This window comes from Dermacentor variabilis, chromosome 2 (genome assembly GCF_050947875.1).
Source record: "Dermacentor variabilis isolate Ectoservices chromosome 2, ASM5094787v1, whole genome shotgun sequence".
Classification (NCBI taxonomy): Eukaryota; Metazoa; Arthropoda; class Arachnida; order Ixodida; family Ixodidae; genus Dermacentor; species Dermacentor variabilis.
Genome location: NC_134569.1, coordinates 122,112,516 through 122,138,263, shown reverse-complemented (window position 1 = coordinate 122,138,263; position 25,748 = coordinate 122,112,516). Strand labels below are relative to the sequence as shown.

At 46.2% G+C, this 25,748-nt stretch overlaps 2 protein-coding genes across 3 annotated transcripts in view; one reads left to right on the top strand and one right to left on the bottom strand.

Annotated features, from left to right (window-relative positions):
* LOC142572643 (neuroligin-4, Y-linked-like) overlaps window positions 1-25,748 on the bottom strand; it is a 745,917-nt gene that overhangs the window by 273,457 nt on the left and 446,712 nt on the right. The window lies entirely within an intron of this gene.
* LOC142573340 (uncharacterized) lies at window positions 1,536-4,881 on the top strand. Its single transcript, XM_075682997.1, has 2 exons — window positions 1,536-2,725; window positions 4,283-4,881. The coding sequence occupies exons 1-2, from the start codon at window positions 1,536-1,538 to the stop codon at window positions 4,689-4,691; spliced, it is 1,599 nt and encodes a 532-aa protein (XP_075539112.1). The 3' UTR covers window positions 4,692-4,881.

The window sequence follows — 25,748 nt, the reverse complement described above, 5'->3', positions numbered from 1 at the left end:
ATTCTGACCGTTCTTTGCTTCCGATGACTCACTACCTTGAAGACGTCGCTGTCCACTTTCACCATATCAGCCACTTCCTCTTCAGGGTCGACGATAGTTGAGTCGTCCCCACTGAGCGATGATGACGCACTGGACTGCCGATCGTCCCTGATGACTGGAAGCTCCACGCCTTGCGAGGCCGTAGCCGCCTCCGCCACGCTTGCTTCCTTCGGATGGCGCTTTCCTTTTAAATATGCCGGCGCCGGAGCAGCCGTACCCTTTCCATAGGGACAGTACCGCCTTAAAGATGCGTCCGTCTTCCAAGGATATAAATAACTCACTCAATGAATAGCAAAACTTATGGAAAATTTCAGAGCTGAGGTGACAACAGATCAAACAGCGTCGTCTTCTTCTTCTTCCTCCATCAGGAGTAGCATTCACCAACTCCTACAACTAGCGTATTGGAATGGCGGATTCACCAATGTGCGCTATGTGCAAGTGTGAAGAGACCATCAGTCATTTTTTGTGCCACTGTTCTCGCTTCGATAATCAACGTCAGACTCTCCAGCGTGCCTTGAATAGACTGGATGACAGGCCACTTACAGAAGCGAAGATCTTGGGAGCCTAGCCTCGCAGTTCATTAGCACAGAAAGCAGTTCGAGCAATTTTTCACTAGCTGAAGGCAACAGACTTGAGTGCCCGACTATAGACATCCTACACCTAAGTTTTCTCTCTCTCTCTCTCACTCTCCACTCCCCTCCCCACTGGAGTCAGTCTGGTTAACCTCCCTGCCTTTCCTTCTTCCCTTCTCTCTCTCTCTTTTCATCGAAAATCTACCTCCTTACCACTAGCTATGACTGTAAGAGATCCAATCTCTTTCCTGTATTTATTCCAGCGATACTCTAAACGTCTCTTGCTTATCTCGATCGGGTGACGTTTCCGTCCACTTTAAACCCAAGCGCTTCTGGAAGGTGTACGTTACCTACGGTTCTCACTGGGTAAATCCCCTCGCGCTGCATTAGGATGTGCTGAGTGGTCTCCGGATTTTCACTGCGGCATACAAATGCGTCATCAAGTTCCGAATATTTGCTCCGGTATATTTTTGTCCATGGACAATCGGCTCGAGCCTCAAATAGCATGGCACTGCCCTTTGTGTTCTCGTACAGAGTTTTCGTTCCTATTTCTTTCTTCTCATTTTTGTAACTCTCCATGGTCCTCTTTTGTTGTGTCGGCGATAGCGCGCCTGATAAGCAGACTGCTGTTAGTGCGCATGTGCGCACAAGTACTTATAATGTCTTGCTATGTGCGTGAACCGTTGATTCTAGATGTAACCAGGAGCCCGTAAGCTTCGGGCAATAAACACCGTTTTCCTGTTTGATCCCTTGCCTGGTCCCCCACTGACATGAGATACAACACTGTCGACGAGGGTGGGACAGAAGGCCGCTGTCAGTTTGGTGAAGAAGGCAAGTCTTTTCAAAGTCAGCCTCTGTTCCAAGTTGGACTTTGAAGAATGCTGATTTTGCGGCTGTCTGTGCATGGATAACAAAGAAGCGACAATGCAGTCGACTGGACAGCTTGGCCAGATGGAGTCATTTGATGTTACCGCAAGTGACTGGACGGCATACAAGGAGAGGTTGACATCTTTTCTGATTGTCAACAAGGTTCCTGACAGCGACAAGGTGCACGCATTCCTCAGCATCATCGGCCCGCGAACGTATGGGCTGCTGAAGTCGTTGACGGCGCCTGACCTGCCGTCGGCTAAAAGTTTCGAACAGCTGAAGAGCATCTTGGACGCCCACCTGGCCCCAGTGCCGTCCGTAATCGGCGAACGAGCCAAGTTTTACCGCAGAGCACAGCATGAAGGTGAGCCCCTGCCGGAATATGTTGCCGAACTTCGCAAGTTGTCTCAGACCTGCCAGTTTGGAGCCAGTTTAGACGAAGCGCGACGGGATCGTATCGTGTGCGGACTGCTCCGTGAGGACGTGCAGCGAGTACTTTTTACCGAGGGCGACACGTTGACGTTCTCGAGAGCAGTGGACCGCGCTCTGGCCATGGAAGCAGCCCGGAAGAATGTCGCCGAGACTCGAGTCGTGGAAGCATTGGCCACACAGCTGCACAAAGTTGAAGACGATAGTAGAGAGGCACATGCTGATCTGTACGAGGTACAAACGAGAGCTGGTAAGCCGCTACTAGTTTGCTACCGCTGTGGTTCCCCGAGCCACACTCATGCAGTATGCCCTCACATTAACGATACCTGTTTTAAGTGTTCGAAGAAAGGACACATTCAAAGAGCTTGTCGGAGCAGCAACAGGCAATGTCATGACGGGTATAAGAAAAAACGGAGCCTGAAAACGCTAAAAGTTGTGACACAGGAGCCGACTATCAGCATTTCCAAACAAGGGGCTGCCAGCCGCGCTCCCATTTTTGTTAAACTAAATATAAATGATGCACCGGTAGAAATGGAACTTGACACGGGAGCTGCAGTGTCAATCATGCCTTTCAAGCAGTTCAAGAAGCGGCTTCCTTCTACCAGCTACCGATCAACTGACGTCACCCTACGCACCTATACCGGAGCACTCGTCCGACCTTGTGGCGTCGCGGTTGTCAACGTGCAGTATAGTGGACGGACAGCGCAGCTGCCGCTCTACCTCGTCGACCAAGCAGGACCACCACTGCTAGGACGAGAATGGCTACACACACTACGTCTAGACTGGGACAGCATTTGGGGTCTGAACTACATCTCAAGGTCAGTGTTTGACTCGTCTTCTCGAACGAAGGAAAGGCTCGATTCCTTGCTAGCCAAGTACGAAACTCTGTTCAAGGAGCTGGCCATGAGCTGGTCAAGGAGCTGGCCAAGGAGCTGGCCAAGGAGCTGGCCATTGAAGCTGGCCTGTGACGCATCGCAGTACGGAGTAGGTGCCGTACTTTCCCACGTTTTCGAGGACGGTAGGTCTCGACCGGTTGCTTTCGCATCGCGCACGTTGTCCGAGTCGGAGAAGAAATACAGCCAGCTTGAAAAAGAGGCATTGGCCATAATTTTTGGCATAAAGAAGTTTCACTACTACATTTATGGTCGATCATTCACTCTAATCACGGACCATAAGCCGTTACAGCAAATTTTGGGACCAACAACTGGGATCCCGCCTATTGCAGCTGCGCGATTACAGCGTTGGGCAGTGACGTTATCGGCGTACAGCTACAACCTTCTCTTTAAGAAGTCAGCCGATAACGCCGAAGCTGATTTTTGCTCCCGGTTGCCGCTTCCCTATGTCAAGGACGAGACGCAAGAAAGCGAAGAAACTTTTTATACATTGCGACTGGCCTCCCTGCCAGTGTCGAGTAAAGAAATCGCGCGTGCCACGCAACGCGACAACGAGCTGGTACAAGTAAAAGAATTCATAAGTACAGGTTGGCCAAGATCCGTCAGTGAAGACAGGCTGAAACATTACGTCACCAGGCGCAATGAATTAACCTTGCATCAAGGATGCATATTGCTCGGAACACGAGTAGTCATCCCCGCAAAACTACAGAGTGCAGTTTTGGAAGAGCTACACGAGGGTCACCCAGGTATAGTTCGCAGCAAGGCGCTCGCGCGAAGTTATGTCTGGTGGCCGTGTATCGAAGCGGATCTTGAGCGTATGGTTCAATCATGTGCAAAGTGCCAAGAACAACGCAGCGCCCCTGGCAAAGCACCACTACATCCGTGGTCCTGGCCCACAGCGCCGTGGCAACGCATACACATTGATTTTGCAGGACCCTTTCAACAATCCATGTTTCTCATAGTGGTCGATGCCCACTCCAAGTGGCCGGAAGTTTTTGTGATGCCGTCGACTACTACAGAGGCCACAATTCAGTGTTTAAGAGATGTTTTTGCACGTTTCGGTTTCCCCGAGACAATTGTGTCGGATAACGGGCCACAATTCACGTCACAGGACTTCAAACAGTTCGTCCGAGAGATGGGCTGCCGACACGTGCAAACAGCACCCTACAATCCTAGCGCAAATGGGCTCGCGGAACGTTTCGTGCAAACTCTGAAGAATGCGCTGCGAAAGGATGACACGCGCCAACCACTGAAGGTAAAGTTAAACAAGTTTCTGCTCGCCTATCGGAACACTCCTCACGCTACAACGCACGAGGCGCCGGCCAACTTGTTGTTGGGTCGACGTTTGCGTACGCGCCTTGACGTGCTCAAACCTGTGGTGGGGGAGAGGGTGGCTTACGAACAGTTCAAACAGACGGTGAACCGACCATGTCGAGTGCGCGAAGTCGCTCTTGGTGATCATGTTCTCGCACGCAATTACAGGGGACAGCCAAAATGGATGCCAGCAGTAGTAATGGCCCAGACTGGACCAGTCTCTTTCAAGGTTCGTGTATCAACCCCTTCAGGATGCTTGGAGTGGCGGCGTCACAAGAACCAGTTGCTTCAAAGCACGACAGTGCCTGCGGAAAACGTCGTTCAAGACGATGAGTTCTCCGTGGGGCCACACAGCGACCTCGGATCGGGACCAGCTGCGGAAAACTCCGTTGAAGGCGATGGGTTCACCGTGGGGCCACACAGCGACCCCGGATCGGGACAAGCCTTTTCAGTACCACCAGCTAGTGTTTCTCTCTCACCACCGACGTCGCAGGCTGACACCGCACGGGGTGACGAGGATCGACGCTACCCAATTAGAAATCGTCGACCACCTGATAGGTTCCAAGCAGGAACGTGAACTTTGGTAGTTTCATAATAAAAGCGGAGGAAGTGTTGTGTCGGCGATAGCGCGCCTGATAAGCAGACTGCTGTTAGTGCGCATGTGCGCACAAGTACTTATAATGTCTTGCTATGTGCGTGAACCGTTGATTCTAGATGTAACCAGGAGCCCGTAAGCTTCGGGCAATAAACACCGTTTTCCTGTTTGATCCCTTGCCTGGTCCCCCACTGACATGAGATACAACATCTTTGTTTACATTCTTTTCATCCAATTAACAGGCTGTTTCTTTCACTTTCTTTCTATTGACTAACTCCTGGTTGTCTATTTACATTTTCAGTTACCCTGCACTTGGTTGCCAACTTTCTTGACGTCTTCCTCCATTTTGTGTACACGCTTTTCAAATACACACGCTTGTGCACTTTAACTGCCAATTTGTTTTCATCCATGTTCCTGAGTCTTTCTTCAAAACTAATTTTGCTCTGTGCTTCTCTGACTTCAAAAGAGGCCCAATTCATGTAACCCTGTACTGCCTCATTTGTGGCTTTACCGTGGGCTCCCAAAGCCGACTGGCCTACCAACCCTTGGTTAACTTCCAGCCCCGACAAGATATCCGATTTTAGGCATAGAATGGCATTTGCGAACGTTAGCACTGGCACCATTACTCCTTTCCAGTTTCCACGCACCACCTGATACTTATTGTCGCCCCGGAGTGCTCGGTCTTTCATTATTGCAGCATTCCACTTCCCCTTCATTTTCAGATTCTCTTAGTGGGTGCTAGAGTAAGCCTTTCCCTTCGTTTATGTATACGTCGAGGTATTTATATTGTTTGACTTGCTTGAGTATGACTTGCTGTTGAATTAACACCACATAATTATTCGTCTCTTCATTAAAGATCCCAATTCCCTATTTGTCTCTACTGAACTGGAGGCCTGGATTCGTCACTGCGTTGCCACAGATATTCGCATGTGCCTGTAAATATCTTTTATCATCCGCTAGTAACAGCATGTCGTCCACCTACATAAATCCAGGGAGCTTCTGTTGCTGCATTTGTCCATTCTCTCTGTGCACGCTGTGCCATCTAGCGGTACCGCCTCAAAGTCTATCCTGGCCCGAATGGGATGTATATTGAGACAAAATAGTCTGAATATATTCGACATGGCGATGATTCCGCCCAGCATCATCAAATCTTATAAGCATTTTTTTTCTTTGCAATTAAGGAGTGGCGCCTAACCAGTGGCGCCTACCTGGTGGCCAAAAGGGCCGTCAATGAGGTTCATTGAAGAGTGGTGCATACCTACTGTCAAATACCCAGTGGCCCAAGTGTGTCCTATGGTTGGTTTCAAACCCGGTTCCCTCATAACAGCAGCCCACTGCTCTACCCATTAAGCCATGGACTGCCCAGTGACTCAAGTCGATGGAAAATGGTAAGAGACGGTGTCTACCAGAATGTGCATAAGGTATCTTAAGAGCGATAATTGCATTAAAGAAGGCGTGCTCGTTATACAACGCCTTCCGCCTTCAAACGATTTCCACTTCAGTAAACGGGGGTGACAATCTGCGTAATTATTTTCTGCATGGCCAAAACCTGTCGTCGTTCATAACATTCGATGTTGATTGGTTCGTACATTAGAAGCTGATCCGTGAGATCTAGAATAACGGGGCGTGAATGCAGATTGGTTTTGCGTCTACGGTAATAAATTGTGGGCGTGTGGCACAGTATGATGATCAGGACAGCGTAAAATTTGTAACATGTCGTTCAATAAGTACACGAAAAATGTTCCAGTTGCTCAAAGACAAATGACATTTCTTTACAGCGTTTGTTGGTCACGTGACAAATGTGCAAGACAACAACATGACTAGGTGAGCTGATACGTGTTTGGGAAAGAAACAGCGCTAGAAACGTGGCAAGAACAAGAAGGCACGAGGCAACAAAGCACCGGGTTTTTTTTGTTTTTTTTTTTGCTCGCCTCTATATAGCTCCATCCATGCCACGTGCCGGCTGACCGAGCCGCGCGTTCTACAATGTGTCCAATTTGTGTTTTTTTTTGTTATCTTTGTTTCCTTTCTTTTTTTTGCATTCTTTTTTGGCCCACACTTGGCGCGTTGAATCTATATAGACGGAAAAAAGCGCTGGAGGCAGCATTCAATTTAAAAGTCCGGAACGTAATTTATCTCTCGCTCCTTCCGGCGTCGCTTCTGCAACGGCGTCGTTCGCTTGTCGTGTTTGGCATGCAATTGAAAGAGCGTGCCGGGCTATGTACTCCGCCTCAGTAGAACCGTACAGCCGTCTGGAAACATTATCAGGCCTCATCCAAATAGCGTCAGCGTTGACCTATAGCTTCTTGCAGGCACGAGTGTTCATTTCTGGATGCTATACATTAACGGAAACACCTTGGGGCTGAAATCATTGGTTAGCTCGCGGGCCCAAACTAATGACAAATCATTGTCACCTGGTAATACTTTAACAAATGCGGTCCGCATCTTCAGCGATCGCCAACCGTGCAGTTCAGCACGCTGCACGCTTTTAATAACAGACACGCACAGAGTAGCAGACCTGCTCTTTCTCTTCCGTTCTTGGATCCCTGTCTCCCGGTGCTTTTCACGCAGCATACGAAAAGAAAGCACATTGCAAGCTCCCAAAGGGCTATCAACGGAGGCGAGCCATTTGATTCAAAAAGAACGGCGGCAACACGGACATGTACGGCGGCCAGCGGCGCGTAGCCAAGAAGGAGAGATGCATCCGGAGCGGCTGCAAACAGCGCTGCCTGAATACTGAGGACGTCCGATGCATTTTGCGTGAAAGATATGTCAGTCCCGGGGTAAGGCTACAGCCCGCCGGCACGGGAGATGAGAGGTACAAAACAACTCGCTCTGTAACTACATCAAGACGCAGTTTATTATACTTCGTATTTCTTGACCGTACTCGACTTTCACTCGAAATATTTTGCACAGTTGTATCTTTCTCGCTTTGTCGGAAGAAAGCCCGTCTAAGCCACTGTCTGTATTCGCTGTAACAAGAGTCTTGTCTCGCGTCTAACCGTGCTGCGTCAATGCCTCGCTCTGCTGCGACGAGTAAAACGCTTTCTTTCTGGTAGACGATACAGCTTGCATTTTATCTTGAAAGCTGAGTGTATTACCGCGCGCGCGCGTTGTACACATACCAATACGTTTTTCGAGTGTAGCGCTGAAACTTTTTCAAGTGCCCGTTCTTCTTATAATGTGAAGCATTGCTCGAAGTTGAATATTATCTGCAGTAATGCCAGCAAAAAGATATTTGTTATCAACAAACAATTGTACAGTTCTTGCGATAAAATATGATGCCGACGTCAATACCAAAATTATGTTTTAGTTCTACATGAAAGAAAAAAAAAGAAAATAAACTCAGACATGCCCTCGATAAAGGTGGCATTTCTTTAGTACGTTCCTGCAGCTCAATGTTGCATCGATCAATACAGCAAGAAACCGATAGCGGCGGTGCAAATAGTAGGCTTCATGAGGCAAAAAGGCGAATTCGGCTGCTTTCAGCGCGGTGATTCCTAATGAATACTGATATTCTAGATATTGATGCTAAGCTATCAAATTTACAATTTTGGACTATAATGTGTCACACACACACACACAAAGAAAGAACAGACTTGACTCCGCTGCAGTTCATTCGTTGGTATATGACTTTGTCTTACTTTCCTGTGTGCGTTGTCCTTTTGTTGCGATAATTTTTCTCATCATAAATGTTATACGGATGAATCACTCCAAAATATTTTCATTGGCCACAATATTTAGGTCATTATTTATAAAACCGTCTAACATTCAGGACAATAATATTAAAGAACAGAGCATTGATAAAAAATAAATTAAAGCGCTTGCTTTTTCCCTTTCTTTTTCCTATAAAGCAGCTAAAGAAGATTTAAAGGTGGGAAGCGAAAGAAATATAAATAAAACAATCTTTCCCCGGGGAAAGAAGAAGGAACAAAAAGACCAATTATTTGAGTTGAAAGCCTTCCATTGAAGTGAAAACAAATGCTGCGAACTCACTCAACACTATTGTGCCCAAAACGCCGAATTGTAGGTCATTAGTAGGGAGGATTCTTCTCCCCCCCCCCCCATTTCGCCATGCATTGGCTCCTTCAGCAATTCTTAAACAATCATTAAAAGGCATTGCTGGCCGAGAGAAGTACTTCTGGAGCGCCTTCTCCAAACTGCCTCTGACATTGCCGACAATACCGGTTATGTGTCCCTTTCTGCACTTTTCTCAAACGTTACGCTCAACTTTTATTTCACCGTGGTGACCCAGCGGCTCAAATGTTGTGCTGCTGAGCACCTGGTAGCGGCTACGACTGCCCAACTGCAGCAGTCGCATTTCGATGAGGACGAAATGTAAAAAAAAAGAAGAAAAACTAAACCTTCGTGAACTCAGATTCGTGTAGAGATTTAAGAATCCCACGTGGTCAAACTTGTTTGTTTAAAAGATTAACCATGCGCCTGCATCTCGCAACGACACTTTTAAAAGGGGCGAATTTGTGCCCGAGACTTGCACCAACCACACGAGTGAATGATAAGAGCGTAGCAGAGCGTATAGCAGGCACATCATCATAAAATAACACACCGCTCCTTTCATCAATTCATAAAATAGCGAAGCATGCATTTGCGTTATTCTCGAGTGAGTTGCTCTCGCTTCCGCTGTTTGGCACCCGAACCAGTGCGTTAGCTGGCAATGGCATCGCATGAAAGCACTTACTCTCCTCGCGATTTGCTTTCGCGGCGTGCATTCGGCCCGCTGTTCCAGGCGCCCGAGCGCGCGTGCACTTCGAGGCGTGCCGTAAATGTGGACGCTGGCAGAGCTCGGCCACAGGCACTCACTCAGGGGCGAGGATGGAGAGGGGCTGAGATCCAGGTTTGGCCGGAGGTGGCCATATCGCGTAATTGCCAATCGGGGAGAACGATACTGGTCGGTGAGGCGTGCAGGGTTGGCGAGCGCGCGGGCATCCCGTCCTGGCCAGCGGCTATAGCTCGCACTCACTCGCTCCCGGGCGAACGGGTTTCGGTCGCTGCTGCGGCTACTGTATAGGGAGGAATAACCTCCTCGACAAAGCCTACACGGTCCCATTTCTACTGTCACGGTTGGGGAAAGAGCGAAGAAAAACGACACCTAACGAGGCGGTGAGCGGCAGCGTTCGTTGAGCGTACATTCGCGCCTCTGGGCCCGGTTTCAAGACGGCACCGCATAATTCCCGCGCGCGCGCCCGCGCCCCCGCGGGTGGAGGGTGCACCCGGCCGCGCACCTATAGCCTGCGCGCGGCAGCCATCAGGAACTCATTAGCTGCGGACGCTAAGCGAAGTGGTACGCCCTGCTGCCCGAAGCCGGTGTCTCATTATCCGCGCCTTCCGGCAATCTCTCTGCGGCTGCGGTTTCCAGCCAGCCAGTTATTTTTTGCATTTCGGAAACAACGCTGTCAAGCGACACTGGCCCAAGGAAGGGAAGCAATGGAAGAAACGTGGACCTTTCCCTTTGCAGTGCACCCCGTGCTGTGGAAGCGATCGACAAAAACGAGATAACGAGGACGCTGTAGCATAGACAAAGGCACAGAACGCTTGCCGTTCCGTGCGTCCGCTAAGTTTGTGATGTATACACATGTTTTGAAGATATCAATCAAGGGATAATCATTTCGGAGGTAAGGCACGGTTTTCACACACACAGAGAGAGAGAGAGAGAGAGAGAATTAGCACGGAAAGACAGGTAGGCTAACCAGATATGAGTCTGCTTTGCTGCCCCACATAGAACAAGCGAACAAGGTGCGAAAAGAAAAGGGAAAAAGAGAGAGCACTGTTGGTGCGCCCGCTTGAATATAAGCAACAAGTCTATAACAATTTTCAGGTACTGTAGCAACGTCCTCATTACTTTTTGCACGAGCCATGAGCACGGCCATAGTACAAAGATCTTTGCTTCTGAAGACGGTCTCGAGTCTAGTCGGTTTACTTCTGTCTGAAAAGAGCGGCACTAGGCTCAATAACGGGAACAAAGACATGGAAAGTGCTCAGTTTTTCACAAAAACACACATACAGCTATGCTGTGCATGGAAATGGGCTCTATATGCATACAGTAATGCTCCTCATTGTAGTGAACACATATGCGCGACATCGTTGTTAAATGATGTTTCTAATTATCAGAAGCAGACACCAACAAATAAACAAATCTCCACGATTTAAGCATGTTGGAAGGTATTTAGCAATGATGCTGCTAATAAAAACAAGACATTTCTGTGAAAATTGGGTTCTCTTCCTTGACAAGGTACCTGCTTCTCCATAATCACACTAGTGGGCCCCCTTAAGTGTAGTACCTCGCTTAAGCCAGTCGCTGGCTTACCTGAAGTTAATCACCTATAGGTAAGGACTGACTATTAACTGCAGGCATCGAACCTGCCACTACTTCTTTATAGAATCGGAAATTGACCAAGTTGTATCAAACTCGATAGCTCACTTGCTTCCTTTCTTGATATAATTTATTGGCTGGTGGATCATGGACGCTCATATAGCACAATATTATATATATGGCAAGGTCCTTCTAATTTGCGTGTTACTTGAGCTTAACCAGCATTGTTACGCTGTTGCATTCAGTATATAGATGCTACCGTGTGATCGAAAGATTTGGTTCTTATTTCTGCTCTCGCCGTCAAAATATCATCCAGCTTCCCTCTATTTATAGCGCTGTTTAGAAGTTAATTGAAGCACAAGGTGACTTCTTGGAGAATTTTCCGTAAGAGTAACGCAAATCACTTCAAGAAATACTCACTAGTGATAGAAAAGGTTACGTAAGACACAATTAGGCACTGAAATGTCCGGTGCAAAAAAAAGACACATACGACTTGATTGATATTCCGAGTTGTCGCGGTTGCTTACAGGGTCATCAATAGCTAGAAATTATTGGGATGTAATCACTATCGATAACCAAAAGATGTTAGAATGCCACTTTGATTCTCCATAAAGTTCTGCCTTGCCCTACTATCTCCGCAGACATCCTCCTAAAATCGGACTCTAGACTTGATCCAACACATTGCTGCGAATCCCGACACGAGTTATCATGAGCAGGGATTACTTAAGCAGAACCCTGCTTTCATAAAAAGGACACGTATATATACCCTCAACGTCATCGCGAAAATACTTCACCGATGTCCATAAGGCAATTGCGTAGGCAAAAGAAAGCTGTCCCATAGACGCAACACATTTTCGAGGCGGCCTGCACAGGCTGTCAGAAGGCTGCCACGGCCATGATTTATGGCTGTCTGCCGGTCTTGGCTCTGGTAGCGTTGTAACCGCAGGCCATTCAAGTGAGGATCAAGTAGTTTACTAAAGATGTTGTACCGGGCTAAATACTTCCCCTTGGTCGGGGGATACCTTATTTTAGCGCCGCCACCCATGAATGCACTCAATAGCACGCTGTCGCTTCAATATGCATTTGATCAGTGACAAAAATGTTCAATTTACGGCCATTCTGGCCGCATTTCGATAGGAGTGGAGCTTCTTATATTCGCTTTCATGTTACGTTCAACGCATCATACTACATGCTACGCTCAGTTTTGTGCCTCCAAGTACTAATTTACGGCCGGAAACTTAACTCAAAGCGTATAGTTGCACTTCTGAACTGCACCTGTGAAGTTTCATTAGTAGATATAGTTCAGCAAAAAAATTACTAATAACCAAATTACTATAATGAATTTGATTGTTCGCTTTTCTTGTGCAAATTTACAAACAGTGGCCAGAAATAGGGGTTAACAGTTTGTTTCAATTTTATTCGATGTGGAACACTGTTTTGACCGCCTGTTACACGGTGAGTACACAAACCATTTCTATGCAACACAGTATTCAATACATAGCTCGCGGACATTGAACTTTTTCCTAGCCCTGTGGTCTGTCGCTTGAAACCATTTAAGAAAGATAACTGCTTGAAACACAACATAGTTTGAGCTAGCTTGATGAAGTAGGTACACCATTCAAATTCCATCGTTATTCCGTGATCCTCATAACCATCTTCGAACTTTGAGCCAGTCAATAATCAAAGAATATTTCGGATAATTTTTTACAATTCAATGGTAGTTTTTCTGCAAATAGTATGACTTTGCATCGTTTGAAATCAATATTCGCAGTCATCTCAGTATCATCTGTGCCTATGGTACGATGGCTAATGTGAAGAGGAAAAAAGCATAAATAGAAAAACAGGGAGAACAGCGGGTAAATGAAAGGCAGAGATGGCGACTAAGTCTCAGGCTTGTTGTCTACTCTGCATTGGCATGTAAATAGAAAGGGAAGAATAGAATTAACAGACGGATTTAGTAGAACACGAACCTTAGGAAAATAGGCAACGTGCTTTTGAACACTGTCATTTGCTTGAAAGAAAAATTGTTCTGTAATAGCATACTCCTAGGTAACGTTAGCACGTCTGTATTTCTTTGAAATTGGTATTTTCAATGAGCCTTCTGTCCTGTAGCCACTGACCAAAAGAACTTAACCAAATGGCAGGGTGTTCTTTCAGGATCGCATCTGCGCTCATTGCCCCAGAACTTTATCAGTTCTATCTCTATGGAGTTCCTTCAGCGAATGAGAACACATATTTTCACAAGTTTATTTTTTCTGCCACAGCAACTGCACAAATACAATTCTTACTGCAGCAGACCCACTACTTTTATTAATTTTTTTTGCTGTCTATTTGAGGTCATAATAGCGATGGCCATCATTAGCATTTTAGTGTTGGCTGATCAAGAGTAAGAGATTTTCCACGGCGTCACCGCATGAATGCTACCATGTGTTGAAGTGTGGTGTGCGTAGAAGTCCAGGGCATTATATACTGGCTCACCTCCTTGTCTATTAAGACCGTGATCACAGACGTTCACAGATCATGAGTTCGTTCTCGATAGGTTTTCATTAAGTCCCATAATGCACAGATATGTGGCTACTCCAATGCCAACGTTTGATTGGGCTGAATAAACTCGAGTGTTCCAGGCAACACTGTTACATAATTCACAGCATACTCAAACTACCAACTTAACATAAAAGAAATAAACCACGCAGATCCAATGCTCATGTTGGAATATATGTGAAGCGCAGCTCATGCGAAACAGCCAATTAAAGGCTCTAAAACTGCTCATCTTTTGCGTCGAGACTTGCAGCATACCTGTCAGGCAACTTATCAAAAAGGTGAAAACTCCCAATACATCGCTCCCAAGATCCACGTGAACACTTACTACACTGCCTCGGGGTGACGCACCAAACTTTTTCATATATAATTTCTTTTAGAGTGTATAATTCTTCGATAAAGGAATTATACACACGAAGGCATACTTTTGTTGCACTTAGGATACTCAGGTACATTTTGTTGTAGTGCGTGATTTCCTAGAGAACAGATCCTGCCACTGACACACGGGTGGGGCTAGTCCAGAAGGCTAGATATAAACCGATTCATTAATGATTGCTGTCTTGTGTATAAGCCATTCGGCGAGACCGCAGTGGTAGCATCCACAGCTGGCAAAGTCCGGAAGTTCTTCTAGAAACTTTACCCTTACTAAAAAAAAAAGTTGCCTTGGCGCTCTTTGGCCACACCTCGCCTTTGCGCCAATAATGATCAATATTCATCATCATTAAAAATGAAGGAAAGAAACTCAAGACAACGAAACAAGATCGGTTGGCACAAACTCGAATGCCGGAAAAGGTCTCAGTAGAACTTGCTGTGGGGATAGTTGGTATTTTGTCATATTGAAGTAATTAGGCGCAGTTTCTGCATCTTGGCACTCATGTACACACCCACGCACGCATCCACACAAAACACCGCATACAAGAATACTACACACGAGAGAGCTGTGTGTGGGGGGTGTTCTTGTGTGGATGCGTGCGTGGGAGTGAGCGTGAGTGCGAGAGCGCGAAAATTGCGCCCAGTTACTTTAATATGACGGGAAAAGTCGACCGCAGCCAGTGTAAACTAGACACGCAGCGAGCCGCCGCACCGTGAATTGGAGCCCGTTTCGTTCAGCTTTGTTGTTTTCGGCCAGAAAGTATCGCTGAGCAGCGTCAATGGCGTTTTTTGTGCCCGCGCTATTAGCACGTTATCCCGGCTTGTGAGCCGGCTGCAGCGTCCTCTGATTTATGAACGCACTCGGCTTTTACTGCCCGATCAGCGCGCTGTCTACGACCTACCCGTAATTCAAAAGGGGGGGTCGGGTCAAACAGAGAGGAGCGCAGGAAACGGACATTTGACGGGCGGAAAACGTATAAAGAGAGAGAGACTGAAAGAAAACGTATAAAGAGAGCGGTACGCGCGGGCCCTGCTGCCGGATGAAAAGCAAGTGCATCCGCTTCGCGCACTCTCCTCGGTTTGCAATCAGTGCACGCTGCGCGCGGCCGGCTCGTCACCGGTGCATGAGGCAATATTTTCGTGTGTTTTTTTTTTTTCGTTGCTGCCAGCGGTTTGCTTCGCGCAAGGTGGCGCAGCCGTACAAACCTCGGTGGAAATCGGCAGTGTAATTAGAAAGCGCTGCACAAAACGCTCCTGCCAGTGAGCACCCGCAGAGACGAGCCCGCAGAGACGCTCGAGCCCGCAGTCGCTGAAGTGGGATGTAGCTGGATGCCTGCACAGCGAACCAAGTATGCGCAAGCTAGAAGGCACGCAGGAGCCCCCCCCCCCCCCCCCCCCCCCCCCGCCCCTCTCGTTTTCATAGCGTCCGTCGGGAGACGGCGTTACTTGCCGAAGGCTGTTTACGTTTCGTCATAACCGAGGGCTTCCTTTTTTCCCCTTTCTCTTCGCCGTCTTCACTGTCACCGCTTGCCTTTGTATCCCGTTCCTCCTGCTTTTCCCCTCGTGTCCTCTTTATTTCCGGCAAAGAGTCCCCCCGTTCTTCGCTGCGACACTTGTCGCGGACAGCTGTCGCCGTTAAAAAACTTGCTCCGCCCTAACTCGCCTCACCGTCCTCTGCAATTTGGTTGTCGAAACCCGGGGGCGTTGTGAGCTTGCTTTGTATTTGCGCCGTTGTTAAATTGCGAGCCGCACTTTGGAAACGGCGCAAGATTTATTTCGAAACTGGCTCCCAAATGTTTATGCTCGAATTGAAGTATCTGCTGGGGCTCGTTCGCCTTCGATGCGCAGCTTGTCGCGTTCGCTTGGACGCGCAAACAATTCATACGTAATCGCCGTAGTTAATGCATAGCTGACGGGCACTGAAGTTTTTTTACCATTGTGGTCTGTCGCCTCGAGTCATTTCGTCGTAACGGCTGCTTCGAGTGGAACGTAGTCCGGAGCTTGCTTGGTGGAACATCATTTTCTCGCTTTTGTTGAGCATTTGAAAGTTTCTTGCGGGTGCCTTGAACTTGCTTTATAAACGCTCTTTTTTTATTTCAACTTATCCCATTCTTCAAAACAAAACAAAAATCAAAAGAGGCTTTAACACTGTTATCTGTTTCCTAATTTTATAGGAAAACTGTAATAATATAATTTGACTTCCCGACACTATACATAACATTTTATTCTGCCTTTATCCTCTAAGAGAGAAATATCTTATCGAGTGGAAAGACAGAGAGGTCAACCTCAGGATGCTGTGCTCTGTTCTGCTACTCTGCAACATCTGAAAATAAATTAATGGTACGCAAAGAATATGACCAGATTCACAGAAGCGACAGGCGTGGAATAAAGCGGGAAGATGATTTTCAGCCTTGCAGCGAATTGCGACGGGCTCTGCGACGTTAGCATGGCCGCTTGACAACTTTGCCCGGTAAGATATCCGTATAATGTCATATATCTCCATATAATCTCACTAACGCAAATGTCTAATGAACCGTAAACCTACGGGTAATACGTTGCGTTAAAGAGAGGAACTTGTTCCAAGCATGAAGCTGTGCAACTTTTGGCTGCTTATAAGCGCCACAAAGATTACCCTTTGTGTCACTTTTAACCTATATTTCGAGCTTGTATTTGATAAAATGAAATATTTGTGGGATGTGGCCTCTATTAGCAATATTCAAAACTCGACGGGGAAGATTCCCTAAAATATTTCTTGCGAAACTTGCCACAGATTCGTTGCGGAACGCGCTTACCAAGAAGTAGTAGAGCAACCTCCCCCCCTCCCCGCCCCGCCTTCCCCCCTCCATTTAATTTGTTTGTGTGTAGTGTAAATTGACCTTCTAACCCTGTTTCGCGAGCACTCTTTTACTGAACGCCGGCTTGGTCAAGATAGAATAACAACAAAAAATAAACTTGATAGACTGACTTCATTAATTGTCAGACCACATATTACTGAGAAACGCGAGTGTTGGAAGTCCCCATGTCCAATCTGCCTCCTTTGTTGCGCTAGAAACACTGTACTTGCTGCACGAATCATTGCGCTCTTTGCGAGTCGTGAATTATATCGCTCTAAAACCATCGCGTATATCTCTGCCGAAATGCAGCGACTTGCTCACGTTGCAGTGACGTTGTTGTCACCCGTTCGCGCAATGTGCGTGTCTTCTGTTTATAAGGTCTGACCTGCTAGTTTGTAGCTTTGGTGAGGTTGAAAAGCCCATCTCCTGCCTTATTAAAGCCTGTGCGCAGAGTTAGCAGCTTTTATCCCATAAGAGTGGAGATTCCTGAGTACAGAAAGAAACAAAACAAAAAAAGCAGAGAGAAGCAAGACTCGAAGCACTCTTGCGATATTCTTGCTGCCGTGTTTAAGCTACCAGCGTATGCACCAAATAAAGCCAAGAAGTGAGGCAAATGCTGTTCCATACGTGAATAATTGAGACCACGTTTTTGCAGCATCGCCTGGTGGCGGTATTAGCAAGGCGCCTCGAAGCAGAACTTGGAAGCCGGCTCTATGGCGTAAAGGGATTTTGTGAAAGCCTTAACCGGCCGCTACAATGTATAGCTCCTGCTAATGAATAAGCAATTCGCTGGATATGAGGGCGCGAGCGGAAAATTCAATTACACGGCGAGAGCCCATCAAGATTTCTGAAAGTACATTACCACCTGCAACGCGTGTCGAAGAACCAACAACAATTTCTCGTCGCTGTTTGTTCCTCCCGCGTGAACTGGTGGGATCGCACCAACGAGAGCAGAAGTTACGATAAAGCAAGGCCCTTTCAGCGACTCACGTTGCACAAGAACGAAATTACGGTGTGACCGAGGAAGTCAGAAAGGTAATTTCCACGTTGGGACACAAGCCCGCCCCCTTGTTCCTACAATCAACCGACATCAAGTAGAGCCCTAAGTTTTCATTTCAAACATTCTCACGCAGCTGTTCCTAATGAGACACGTTTTCATGTGGGGTGAAGATCTTGTAATGTCTTGCTTGCAGTTATGATCTCCAGAAATAGGCAATACTGGAACCGTCATTTGGCTCCCACAATATAAAACAGCCTAATATAAGACACTGTCACTTTTGGGCGATGCGGTCCTGAAGAAACCAATGGGTCAATGATGTTGTACTACTTAGTGCATTCGAAGTTCTCATTATCTTCTTGTTAATTTTCTTGAATATGTGTTGTCGTTATCGCTGAGCTAGCTTTTTCAATTGGACGGTACATTGCGCCTTTATTCAATACAAAGCCGGTAATATCAACAGCGTTGTCTTGCTAGAATCATTCAGGCAGGAAATTAACTTGATGTGTTACACACCACGTTAGTTCAGAGACAATGGCTTATCTGCCCCTGAGCGCGAGGTAACGGGTTCAACTACCGGCCGTGCATTTGATGGGGCATAATTGTAAAAACTTTCGTGTAAATAGCTTTAGGTAGACATTAACGAATTCAAACTAGCTAAAATTATTCCGGAGCACTTCATTACAGCTTCTGTCCCAGCTACAGTGTTGGTTTGGGAAGCTGCGCTACAGTGTTGGTTTGGGAAGCTGCATGACCATCACAATCTACGCTGGTGGTCAACCGACCACCAGCGTAGATTGTGATGGTCATGCATTTCACATGTGCGTTAATTTCATCTTTTTTTTTCCTTACGATTCCTTTTTCACTGTCTTTTAAGTGAAGGTGAAGACCAGAAGTTTCTATTGAGGTGAAGCCCACAAGTCTCTATTGAACATTAAGGTGCAAAGAAAACACACTGGTCACAATAAAGAATATGTTCGCGCTATAAAAAGCCAGAAAAATTAACATGTAGCATTAAGAATGCATATTCCAACAACGTAGAAGCAGAAGAATGGCTCATAGTTTTTACAAATATTAGGTTAATTAACCATGAATGCCGAACAAAAGGGGATCATGTTATAACAAGAAAATTCACAGAAAAGGCGCAAGCTGGTGGTTGTGCAACATTATTATATCCTGGACATGCCATCCAAAAAGGAAGCCAGCATTCCTAATTAGCACCGAGGACATTGTCAGAAGAGATTAAGCGGACCATCTTAAAGCCTTATTTGTTTACCTCTATAAGAATGTCATGTAATTTTCTAGCTGACATCAGGCTTTGCACAACTGATCCTTTCATGCGGATTTGAAGTAATGCTTTTCAACTTCTTTACTTGCTTTTCCAAAGTGATGTATTTTGCAGTGTGAGTGTTTTCATGTATGCTTCTACCTCTGTGAATGAGGAACTGTACCTGAATTCACTTATGCAAGTGTTTCTATATGTTAAGTCCCCTGTAAGAATTTCCAGCGAAAAAAAAAACGATAAGAAGAAAAGCAAGTGGACAGAAAGACGCCGGTTTTGTGGGCTCTAACTGGAGCAATCTCCCTGTGATGTTTCCTCGGCGTACTGTAAAATACGTTTTGCACCGCTCTAATCTTCGTTGCCGTTTTCATTGTACCGTTTTCATTGTACTACAATTTCGCCCTCACCTATGTAATGACTGATGCTCATTTAGGATAAATAAAGAAAAGAAAAAAGTAAAGCCCATCCGAGGACACCTAAGCACTTCTTATTAGTTGTGTATGCGAAAGCATTAATAGACAGCTGTAGAACAGCGTTTGCAACATAATGTAAACTGATTACGTACGTAAAGAAATTGCATCGTCCTCAATGCGCATGCTCTGAACGCTATCGGGTTTCTGCGCTTCACGTGCGCTATGATAAGGTAAGTTATTTAGCGAGTTTAGCGTTCGTACTGTTTATGGACGCTAAGAAATAACGTTTTCGAAGATGGCGGCACCCATGACTCGAGCTTCAGCGTGAATTCTCGTGATGGCTGCGCTCTCACTAGCGTTGATCGCCAGTAATTATTGTAATGAGCTTTCGCTTTTTCTAAGCTCACTTGAAAGGTTCGTTATGAGCGCATAGCTAGTCTATTTTCTGCGATCATTCGGCTATTCTAGCGCCCATACACCTGACGAGCCCCGTCCACATAGTAACAACAGGATGGTTGCTAATGGATCGTCTTGGCTTGGATACGTTCGGCACGAGGCACCAGACGGCGCCCTGTTTTATAAAGTCTTCTTTACGTTTGCATTTCCGTACGGTAAACTAAAGGACTTGAAAGGACGCGCACCGTAACGACCCGCAAAGGTGCTTACGTTTAATGTACGTAAGGCGACAAGCGCTATCCTAAAGCTGTCTAATGTCCAATTAACCGCCGCTGAACGGTCCTTAGAGTTAACTCCTCGCGGGCAAACGAGCACGTTCCGACGCTTGCCGCGTTTTCATTTGGACTTACCGAGGCGCCGTAAGAACGCAGGTAATAGCTTGCGCGAACGAAGGATGTGCGGATAACCGATTGGAATAACACCGGCTTCTGAGAGCAAGAAAGAGGGTGAAAGAAAGAAAGAAAGAAAGAAAGAAAGAAAGAGGGCCACGTCACGATCGCGCGTCGCGCGCTCGTGACGTGGCGTCGCAGGCAATGTCAAGTTTCGAGGCTGCGGACACCGCCAGCCTTTTCACTCAGCGGGCCACTTGAAGCCCTCGCGTCGGAAAGCTAAATGAGTGGGAGCCGAGTGGGAGCCAAGTGGGAGTATAAGTAGCACGTAATCTCGTCCGACCACGGCTCCCCTCCATGAACTGAGGAACACCGGGTCCTCCTCGGGCACAAGTTTTGTTGAGGTTGCAATTACACGGGCATTCGAGGCACGTTAGCGCCGTTAGTGCCGCTATCGCTGTAGTACTGTCATGTTATCGGCGTGCATACGCGGCCCGCGCTTGGAGGCTTAGGAGGTATCCAGAGACGCGCGGTCGGTTTGTCCGCAAAAGAGACGAAGCCGAAGGAACGCACAGGCACGCTCTGCTCAATCGGCTCTGCCGCAGCCAGGGCAGCGTTCTGGCTTCCGCTGCTGGCGTGAACGGCGTGCGCACGCTGATTAGTGGTCTTGCTGAGTAGCTGCGTGCACATTACGACGTGGTGCATACGCTGGTTTGCGCGGAACAAGCACTAAACGGCAAGCTAAATCAGTCGGTTCTTTCGGGCGTTGGCAAACGGAATAAACTTCGCCATCATTTTCAGTGCGTCTCAGTTCCGTCAAGACAGACAATTTATTTTCGCCCGCTTAAGACAGTGCCGGATAATTTTGAAATGAGCGCATTCATTACGCCGCAGGGAATGAGAATTAGTAGTAAGAAACATTAGCTTTTACTGGCTAAAATTCGTCATGAAACGTCGTCGTTACAAGCGTTTCCCTTGTTGACTTTCAACTCTTTTGAATATGGTTTAAATTGCGGTCCCAGACAATATGCGAATATATTTTTACAGCAGTCTCCAGTATGCCACGTTAGAACAACGAAGATAAATACGCGAAAGCAAACATGAAATGCATTAACGTCAGCAGTAACACCTATGGTAGAGCGTGTAAGTGCCACGAGCTGTGTATCTGTTTCTTTCTAAGTCCTCGTCTAGTCGCGCTTACGCACTCTATCATGGATTCAAACCAACCAGCACGTCAACGTGTTTTAACCAAGCAGTAATACGCGGCTTATTTGCTTGCACAAAATTTCATCACTTCCTAAACTATTACATCTTCTGTGACGTCTCTCGTAAGCTACGTCACACAAACGCAATCTACAAAGCTTCTGCTGACAGTTGCCTCGCTCCCCCTCCCCCCTAAATGTGTGATCTTAAATATTCTTCCAAGTAGTCGAAGACATAGAGATCTTCTCACTGTAATGCCGCAACAGTTCAGCACGACGCACTCCCGCCTCGTTTCCTTCCAGGAAAGATTACAAGAAGAAGAAAGGGTTCCTCTTTATAGGGTAGTTGTGATTACTCTTCCTCCTCTACTTATTGATGCACTTGAGGAGTTGAACAAGTACGTGGAAAGCCCAAGACGTACAGACAGGCTGCGCTTCTCTTTCAGCGTCGCAAGGCCTGCAAAAGGAGCAAATGCGTCAAGCGGGACGCTGAACGAAAAACTCCACTCCAATCAAGCTAGGCAACGAACCACATACTGACGAGAGTAAACTATGTGGGAAAGCAACGCAGTATAGTCAGTGGCTCCCGCTGGCAATTCATTTCCGATTCTGTTCGCAACCTTGCGAAAAGTACCAGAGGTGTTGTGCAGTATGCCAAGTAAGGCGCACCTCGCTTGGGCGCTGCTTCGTGGTAGACCACGTTGAACATGAGAGCAACCGGTAAGTGCCATTCGGTGCCCGACGCCAGAAACTGCACGTTTCTCCCTCGCCAGGAGGAGATTTCTCGACTACCCGCAAGTACGAGACAGTAGAAAAAGCCTTGCCTTTTGATTTCACCATATCCACCGGTGGCAAAATAACGCGCACTGTCAACTACGATAAAAGACTAATTTTTCGGCTTTCCGGATTTATTCTGAAGCAAGGGCACCTTGAGAAACATTCCTACATGTTAAATGTGCGTGTCTTACAGTTCTTGTGGCATGAAAGAAAGCGTACCTTAGAACAACTCTGAATCCGTGTTACCCCAACAAACGCAGCATTTCTTAAATAGCGTAATATAAAAATATTAATGTGCTTGAGGCACCTTTGTCATGGTCACCGATCGACCATATCTGCATTTCGCGTTTAGGTGGCTCGGGCGGCTTTTTGTTATATCCCTTCACCTGTCCGAGATTAACTGGGGACGCCTGTGTTGGCACCCAGTCTCTGAATTTATACAGAAATGAAAGCATGTTCTTAGATGGGTTTTAGATATTGTTTAATCTTGTGTGTCCCTTCCTATACATCTGTGTTCTCGCGCGCACACATTCACTTGCTTAGTGCCCTTTCTTATATTCCCCTCTCCCCATGGCTGTATATTCAGCCACTTTTGACCTCAGTAAATAGTTGCAAGTAGCGCCTTGTCCTGTTATTGTTCGTTTCATCATTGATGTGCTGTTTCTGTTGGCGCTTCATCTTTTGAAAACTGTATATGTGTCTGTCCTTCAAGAAACGCTAATGCCCCTCCTAGAAACGCATTACTCTAGGTTGCTATTTTCTCTTTAAGTTTAGTTGAGGGCAAGTAGTCTACATCATTTGCGGTAGCTCTTGCCTATATCATCCCTACATGACGTGACCACCACGTCATCGTTCTCCTGCAACATTAGGGAACCAATTATGGCAAGGCACCCTTCATTGTTAATACAGCCCAGTAAAAAGCCAGCCAGCTTTCTGAGGCACTTCACCTTGGTTCACAGACCATCTCATTATGCAATTACCGTTACTTTGTCTGGGCATGTCAGCTTTGAATTCACGGGCATCGCAACTTCCAAAGAGTCGGCTTCTGTGCACGAGCTTAAGTACTGTGGAGCAGACAGCTTTCAAGGCGCCATTAAGTGTGGAGGATGAAAACATTCCACGGGCTCCTATTGCAGGCTCTTATTACAGGCTCCAACATAATCTATAAACGCTTGCGAATATGCTGTTGGTAAATATTAAGGCGGAAGCCTTAGACAGCTCACGGAATGAAAAATCTGATGTCTGGCATTACGCCGTCCGGTGTGATGAGTGAGTGAGTGGAAGAATTTTATTTCGGTCCGGAGAAGACGCAGCCGAGACACCGTGCCACCCGGCTAGTCCCACCTAGGGACCACAAAGCCGAGCTTGACGGCCCGATCATGGGCACTCTGGACGGCCAGGGTCTGGTCCTTGAATTTGTGGCTGCCCAAGAGCACAGCCCCAAATAAATGAGAAAGGAAAAATCATTTCAGAAATCATCAGGAAGGAGAAACCAACCACTGCAGCATATTTGACAAGGTTTGTTGCATTTAATGACTGAAATTGAAATCTAGTGACTCTTGGTAGTGAATTTCTTTATTTAGCGTGTCAATATTTTGATAAAGATTCCTAAAGATCACAAATCTTCAGAAGAGGAACCTATGAAGTCTACATCTCTGTAACTCAGCAATGAAAAAAGAATATCACAATTATGTAAATTACATCTAATAGTACATCTAAAGCGGAGAAGATTGACGCATCATATAAATCTTACTAGGAGATCCCTAATATGTGAGTAGCGCTTCGAAAAAACCCTTGCGGACAATGTAACAACTTCATGTAAAATTAACATTGATATACGAAATATGTCCGCTTTGGATGTTTTAATAGATGCAGTTTACAGAACTGCGACAGCTCTTCTTAGTGCATAGCTGCAAAATTGTAAACACCGTGCTTCCATTTTTTTCCAATGTTATCTAATTTTAAACCTCTATTTGAAAAATTCGGACCCTGAATGAAAATTCCGCTTCCAAGCGTCAGTGTAATTTAACATTCTCTCTCAAATGCAACAAATCTCATTAAAATCAGCGAAGGGGTCATCTCTCAAAAGCATTTGATACAGCCGCATCGGAGTTGGGCTTGAACTAAAGCTTCCTCTTAAGGCACATTTAATTAACATAGACTGTATTAAGGCACTCGAACCCACGACCTCTGTCGAGTGAAAAAAAGTAATAGGAAGTAATAGCGCATTCCAATGAGAATGTCAAGTGATTCAATTAATGTCTCGTGAGCACGCAGGCTTTCGCCTTCATCCTCATTAGCGTATTCTAAGGTGACTGTCGATTTTGACGCGAACGTTATCGCCACAGAAAAAGAAACTAAAATCCTGATTTCAGATGCATAGGCTGATACGGCAAGGGCTGACAATTTGTGAGGCCAACTTTCTATCTGTCGACGTCTTCGAATTCGCTCCGCCGCTGTCACCGATGCATCTCCGAAAGGCACGAGACAGAAGTTTCAAATATTGCACATTACTTAATTTCAGTCCAGCATGGTTTTATGTTCGTGCAAAGCTAGGAACTAGCGGTAGAACGTTCTATGCAGCTGGGTAAACAACACCAAACAGCCCGTAGACAACGTGGAGGCATTATCTATCGCTTTGCGACGACTGGACGGTCGGCCGTTGTCTGTGCAGGTGCTACTTGAAGACCGTCCTCATCGCTCGTCGGCCCACGAAGCTATACTACTACTACTACTACTAATAATAATAATAATAATAATAATAATAATAATAATAATAATAATAATAATAATAATAATAATAATAATAATAATAATAATAATAATAATAATAATAATAATAATAATAATAATAATAATACTCTATTGCGCCAAGTATTGAAAAAATGAAGGCACGTTTATGTTTCTTGACTGGCCTATGCGAACGCCTTTGACTCACTCAGGCCCTCCGCGTGCTTGCCCGAGCTCACCGCGGTTGTCCTCCCACTTCCCTCTCTATCTTATCTTCCTATTCCCTCTTTCCCTTCCCCAGAGTAGGGTAGCCAACCAGACGCATTTCTGGTTAACATCCCTACCTTTTCTCTTTATTTGATCCGCCTCCCTTCTTTATTACATGAGGAATCGCGACTCCGCGACACAAGAGAGTCCGCTAGTCATTGGGAAAAAATGTATTTTTAGACACTGCACTTTTATTTTGGTCGTGTGATGCATAAGGGAAAGAGTATGGTAAGATGAAAGTATCCCGGCTGAAGTATTATGTCATGCCCTATTATGTCAACTTTGCTTGATTCCTCATTGTGGCGCAGGTGTACAGGGCCATTTCATCTTGCAGAGCCTCCGCCCCTCTTCCTCATCCTATTCCACCCACCGAAATACTTTTCACCTTGTTATCTTTACGGACTTTATCGTTGTTCATTTTGTTCTTCTTGATGTTGTAAGGGGCATCTTTATTTCCAGACCACTCATATATTAGCTTTTTTTTATAGCCTTCATTTAACAGTTATCGACT

Coding starts and splice junctions, on each gene's coding strand:
- LOC142573340 (XM_075682997.1), top strand. CDS start 1,536: ATGCAGTCGACTGGACAGCTTGGCCAGATGGAGTCATTTGATGTTACC. Junction 2,726..4,282: donor GGTCTGAACTACATCTCAAG/GTCAGTGTTTGA, acceptor ACGCAATTACAG/GGGACAGCCAAAATGGATGC.